The sequence below is a fragment of the Gekko japonicus genome, unplaced genomic scaffold (genome assembly GCF_001447785.1).
Source record: "Gekko japonicus isolate JY-2015 unplaced genomic scaffold, Gekko_japonicus_V1.1 scaffold1392, whole genome shotgun sequence".
In the NCBI taxonomy this organism is placed as follows: domain Eukaryota; kingdom Metazoa; phylum Chordata; class Lepidosauria; order Squamata; family Gekkonidae; genus Gekko; species Gekko japonicus.
In genome coordinates, this window is record NW_015167578.1 from 277,402 (window position 1) to 284,299 (window position 6,898).

General features: G+C 42.7%; 1 protein-coding gene across 1 annotated transcript in view; it reads left to right on the top strand.

Annotated features, from left to right (window-relative positions):
• Positions 1-5,290: 5,290 nt before the first annotated feature.
• Positions 5,291-6,898, top strand: part of CAPN13 (calpain 13) — a 139,864-nt gene continuing 138,256 nt past the window's right edge. The window contains exon 1 of the mRNA XM_015413874.1: positions 5,291-5,479. Coding sequence (XP_015269360.1) covers positions 5,291-5,479 — 189 coding nt within the window. The remainder of the gene's footprint in view (positions 5,480-6,898) is intronic.

Consider the following 6,898-nt stretch of genomic DNA (forward strand, 5'->3'; position numbering starts at 1 on the left):
CCTTTAAGACCAAGTTTTATTCAGGTACAAGCTCTCCCTCCTTTGTGAGGACAGATCTGCAAGTTCCCCCCCCCAATAGCTAGCAGTCCAAAACAGTCCAGTGCAGCCTGAGCGGTGGGTGTTGCCGTCTGACACACTTCCGGTGATGTCAGGAGGTGTGGTATATGCAAATGACTTATGCTAAATGACCCCTGCACATCAGCAGGTGCAAGTGGAGGAGTGGGGAATCAAATCAGGTTCTCCCAAATTAGAGTCCCCACACTTAACCACTACACCAAACTGGCCATGCCGCTTCCCCACCCCAGCAGGATAGAGACAACCAAGAAAACTGCCTTTTGGTAGGATGAGTTTTTCATTCAGAATGTGCTGAATCAACAAATAGGGAGGATGACAAAATATTTGCTATCTGTATCCTATGAACATTGAGTCCACCAGGCAAAATGGGCAAGTTTATAGTAGAGAAATAAGGCATACAAAGCCCCCTCCTCATAAATCAGGGCTGAAATCTCTCTCTCTCTCTTTTTTTTTAAAAAATGATTTTCCAGCCTGTTAACACCACATGTTCAGTATATGATCATTTAGGGACAAGGATGGGGAAAGCAGCAGGAGACCTTTTTCAATCCCCCTAGCCTATTTTTTAAAAAAGAAAAACTTTTTTGTTGAAGTTCAAAGGTCTGGTTTGCAATTTGCAAACAAAATATAATCCCAACAGAGCATCTCTGCCTATCGCAATAATTCAAACTGAAGTTCCAGAGGAATCACCATGATATGAAGGTTAAAGAAGAAAACTAGATAGGCAATGTGCATACGAAGTATAATGACCTATCACAGCACTCCTACTCATACTTTTATACCTGGGCTTCACCCACGATACATTGTATAGTATCAGCAGAAGTAGATATAGGGATAGACCAAATATGATATCTTTGTGGTAAGCTAATGCTATTGAAAGGCCTGTTTGTGTGGTAAGCAATGTTGAAATTAGCTCTCATAATATTTTTTACCTTCTAAATACATAATGTAGACTAGTGTTTTTTCTCCACTGTTGAGTACTTACAGCCATGGATGCAACCGGTACTAAACCCTTCCCTTTATTCACATGACTCCTGTCTCAGAGACTGTGCCTTTACAGATTTTCCTGTAGTTTGCTGTCACATTACCAATTGTGTGACTGAGGTGATCTGTGAGAGATTGCCTGTCTTTGGTTTCTCGTGCCAGCATTCTCCACTTTGCCATTCCACCTGCCTTCCTGGGGTGCCAAACATCTCCCAGTACCCACCTGCCAAATATCTCCCTGTGCCTTCTCTGTAATAACCCCCGAGTTCTTCAGGTGCTAAATATAAGGCTCTGTGACCTCCCAACAACAGCCTGAAATTCTGCATCCTTCCAATGGGTTAAGGATGCCATCATAGAACAGTGATTTGTCCTACCCAGATCCGGGGTTGTGTGTGTCACATCTAGATTTTTTGTTCTATTGAAACCAAGAGGAATGAACAGTGAGCAGAATAACAAAAGCAGATGTGTATTTTGATGAAAAAATAAACATTGGTTTTTGGGTTTTTTTAAAAAAAAGGAGTGGGAGAATGAACCACAAATGAGAACCAAGTGATTTTTTGCACACACCTTTAATTGACATGATGTCAATCAAACAGCATAGGAGTGTTCAGTTCATCTTCTTAGGTCAGTGTTGTAGTAAAGGGGGGGGACCCACACTTCTCCACTCCAAATTGCTCCCTTCCATTTTGTTTTGTTTTGTTTCATTTAAAAGTGTTTTGTTCCTTCCTCCTCCTAACCAGACTAGTTGAATTATCCCCTGTGCTGTAGCACTTATCCTCAAAGTGAGGTTATAAAACATGGCTTGTAAAACATTCATCATCCTTCCCTGGAAGTAACAGCACTGTTGACACCTCATCCCAGGTGAGCCACAAAGCAGATTATCCACACAGGTTTCTGGATTGCTTCATATTGTTCTCTTAAGTGTCGCCTGTCTTAATGTAATACACTGGGATTATACCATATCATTCCATCAGATACGTTTCCCTTTACCAACTACCCCAAAGTGTACTATCATTGTCTCCTGTCAAAGAAAAAGAATATATCATTGATGCAGTATAGTGGTTACAGTGCTGATGCTGAGGGAATTGCTACCACTGGGTTGGGAAATTCCTGGAGATTTGATGGGTGGATCCTGGGACGAGCGGGGATTGAGGAGGGGAGGAACTTCAGCGGGGTATAATACCAAACAGCATTCCCTCCGACGCAGCCATTTCCTCCTGAGGAACTGGAGAACAGTTGAAATTCTTGGAGATCTCTGCGCCCTACCTGGAGGAAGGCAACCCTAGCCAGGGGGGGAGAGAAGATTAAAATCCATGCTCATCATGAAACTCACTGGGTAGCCTCGGGTCAGACAGCCCTTCCCCACATACCCATCTTTCTTTAACAGTATTGGTTAAGAGTTTTCCTGTACCCAGCCATCCTGATCATAAAACGAGTTTATATGCTGGCCCAAAGTACTTGTTCTAGTTATATCTGACACATATGTTATGTCCCTTTCTGGATTCAACCAGTCTAGCATTGCTTGTTAACACTGCAGTAACCTTGAGACTATTTCAGTAACACAGTTTACATGGGGCTGGCTCTTGAAGACAACCTGAAAACAGCAAGTGGACCAAAATGTGGGAGACCGACTATTCACTGCAACTAGCTACTTTGTACATAGGGGGGCCAGGTCTCCTGTTATGGCTAGAGACCTTCTGCCTCCTACTGCTGCCACCCACTGCTGTCCAGTACAGTCACGAGAGAAATTTTCAAGAAAAATTGCCATTACAGCAACACTGTGACATCACTTGAGATCACATAACCAGGGGTGACATCATGTGTCACTACAATGCTCTAGCTAGAGCATCACATCAATGGGTGATGTCACTTTCGATTATGCAGCCGTGACATGGTGGTGTAATGCAGCATCGTGTGATGCTGAGTGATGCCAAGGCCCAGCCCCAAAAGCTCCCAGGGGTTATTTATTTCTTCAGCTCTTGGATGGCAAGCCTGTTTTTACATATAACTCCTGTTCTGAAGTCCCCGTATTGGTTACCTGTTTGTTTTTAGGAAAGCGTTCAGTAGCACTCAGGGGTCTTGTTGTAGAAAAAGAGCTGCCGGAGCTCATTAGCATAACTCATTAGCATAACTTATTTGCATATGCCACGCCCCCTGACATCACCGGAAGTGACAGAAGGCCACACCCCCTGACATCACCGGAAGTGTGTCAGAAGGCCCGGCTACTTACCCTCCTGCTTCATCCTCATTCCCAAACGGAATGAGGATCGAAGCAGAGGGCGGGGTAAAGAAGGGGGCGGGGCTTCACCACGTGACCGCCCCGCCCCCTAGAGGTTCTCTTCCGGAGCTCCGTACCTGAGAGCTCCCCCCCGACTAGAGCCCTGGTAGCACTTATTGATAACAAAGCTGGCTGGTTTGTCTTGCTTTGGCTATTATGGATTTGTCTGGTTTTAATACATTCTGTTCTCAACGGTTGTTTTAAATTTTTTTTTTGCAGGACACTTGGAGTTTATTTTAGGAGAAAAGTAAAAGTAAAAGGCATTTAAAATAAATAATCTTGGCAAATTAATGCAGTTGATATAGTAGCCAACTTGTGCTAGGCTTACCACCTTTGCATTTAGCCAGACTTATCTAAAGAATGAAGTGTGTTAATATCAAGTGTGGCCCATTCCAGGGTAGCTTTAGAAACTTCCTAAATGATCAAACCAGTCTGATACATTTTGAACTCTTACTTTATTGGCTAATACTGCCACTGTGGGTTTTTTTGTAGCCTTTCATGCCACAGAATCTGGTTATGTCATATGTCTTATTATAGTAAATTAAGTAAGGTTCTTCCTGTCAGCACTAATGAGCTGGCATTTCAGCACAGTATCAAGAATTTTCTCTTTGCGATAAAATGATCCTCCTTAAGGCATTCATGCTTTAAAAACTTGATGGCCGTTTCCACTCTGTGAATGGCTATTAAACAAAGCTGAGTGAATTACAGACGTTTCTTAAGAATGCTTGATGGGATATTTTTGCTTTCCGGAAATGTCTGACTGCTTGAGCTGAACTTTCATGGATGTTAATGGAAAACAAATTGTGCATTAGCAGAAGGCAGAGGTCTGGTAGCATGTTTTATTGGAATGTAATGTTGGATGCACAAGTTGCTTTTAAAGGTGCAGTTGAACAAGAAATCGATCGCTGGTTTATAGCTGGTCCTATCTACACCTCTGGGATACATATGCGGCCAGCTGCAGCTGAACATTAGAGGATCCAGGAGCGGTGTCTTGAACAGATGACTCAGTATAGCAATTTTAATTTCTCTGTGACTTTACATGTTGTTATTTTTATCAGTTTTGGTTCAATTAATATGATTGCTTTTGTGATTATTCTTGTGTGTCTTCTATGCCATTTATACTAGAGACACCACAAACATCACAGTGGGCAGGTTCAACAAATGCGAACACGAGGGTATTGGTATTTTTTATTACTGACTTAGATTGCTTTATTATGTTTTTATCATTCTGATTTGTTTTTATTGTATTCTTAACTTTGTTTTACTGTTGTGAGCTGCTTCAAGCAGGTGTGTAGAGGTGGCATACTGTTGGGATTCTTTTAAGTAAGTCAGCAGAGTATTAAGAGACTGAGTCCATGGTGTTTATTAAAATATAAAGCTTTACTATAAACCTAACATGGGGAAAAGGTACACAGGATATGAAAATAACAAAGAGCTAATATGGCTACATCCTTAAAGCTAAAGGTAAAACGGGAAGAGAATGGCGTCTCCTTCTCAGTCAGAACAAAGATCGGGAGGAGAAGCCAATATGCTAAATACTTGACACATTGGTTTCCAATCAGACTAGCAAGTTAGCTCCAAAGTTCCCGGCATTCTATTGTCAAAACAGATTGGTTACAAACAAACATGTGACTTAACAAACACAATTTAAGAAGTAAAACGCTTGCTGCTGTAACAACAACGAACAGCCACTATGGCTGTTTGAGACCCACCGCGGCCGGGGAGAGCTCCCGGCCCTAGTCCCAGCTCCTGTCCACCCAGCAGTTCGAAAGCATTAAAATTGCAAGTAGATAAAATGGGTACCTGCCCTAGGTGGCAGGGGACACCCTCCTCCTCGTGGAGTATGCAGCGGGAGAACTGGTGGCATCAACGGAGTGGCGGAATGGTGGCGAACGACTTGGATGACCAGCGAGCACAGCGTTGAGCGGTGGAAGAGGCGGAGCCATGAGAGACGCGATGACGTGGTCGGCGCGGCGGAGCCGATTGGACATAGCCGGAGCTGCAGCCGACACGATGCCACATCAGGATGGCCTGCTGAAGGAAGCCGCCGACTGGGAGACCTGCTCCAGGGCACCGGAGAATTCGACACTCGAGGCCGCTGGAAGGAGCCAACAAAGATCAGCTAACACTGCTGCCTGGGTGCTGGTAGGAAGCCCCGCCCCCTATGTACTATGTGGCCTTAGGTAGGTTAAAACTGAATTTGGAACCCCTATGTAAACCGCTCAGAGAACCTTTGGGGTTAGGAGCGGTATATAAATTGAATGTAAATAAATAAATAAATAAATAACCCTGTAAATACTGAAGTGTTTTGACTTGTAACCAACACCCCTTCTCAAGTTACAACACTGAAGTCATGCAAGTTCAGTCTTTCACGTAGAGTCTCAAACTTCTTCTTCTCGAGTGGCTTGGTGAATATGTCTGCGATCATCTCCTCAGTAGGACAGTATTGGAGTTCAATCAGTCCTTGGTCTTGCAGGTCTTTCACATAGTTACATTTGGGAGCGATGGTCTTATTCTTGGATTTGGTGCTCTCACCTTTGCAGACAGAGATGCAAGCTTGATTGTCTTCAAACAGTATTATTGGTTTTGGTTCATCTATTTCAAAGTCTTTCAGTAGATGAATAATCCAGTAAAGTTCATAGCTGGCACTTTGCGCTGATACGCATTCAGCTTTCGCGGTAGAAATAGCTACAACAGATTCCATTCAATCAAGCTGTCTCCATAGTAGAACAAGTCCATTCAATCAAGCTGTCTCCATAGTAGAACAAGTATCCACTTGTAGATTTGTTATCAGGTGTGTCTTTGCCCCAGTTGACATCCATAAATCCAGTCAGTCTTGGGTCATCACAGGCTGAGATTTTAAGTTTGTAGTCCAAAGTTCCTTTTAGATATCTTGCCAGTCTCTTTATAGCTTTCCAGTCATGGATAGTTGGTGAGCTGGCCTTTCTGCATAATAGTCCAACAGCTGAAGTTATATCTGGTCTGCAGATTGTGCTCAAGTATAATAATTTTCCAATTGTGGATCTGTACTCATGGTTGTCTTTAAGTAGTGGTCCATCTGTATTCTTGAGGTAATCCTTTTCATTGGTTTGGAATGTTTCATTCCCACAGATTCAATAAAGTCCATGATCTTTTGTTTTTGGCTCAAAAGAAAACTTCCATCCTCAGTCCTTTCCAAGGTAGTACTTTATGTGTCCTAATTGTTTCACTTCAACTTCTTTGTTCAGTTCATCTGCTATTTCTTGTACATCTCCTTGGTCTTGACAACAAATAACCAAGTCGTCAACGTAAATGAGTATGTATTGATATTGTCCATTTTTAAGTCTTGAGAACAAGCAAGGTTCTGCTGTTCCTTGTTGAAAGTTCTGTTTTTGTAACAGCTTAGTCAGTTTGTCATTCCATGCTTTTGCTGCTTGTTTTAATCCATAAACGCTTTTGTTGAGTTTGCACACTAGGCCTTCTTGTCCTTCCGTTGAAAATCCTTCTGGTTGTTCCATGTAGATCTCTTCAGTCAGGTCTCCATTGAGAAAAGCAGTTTTGACATCCAAATGTTCAATATGCATG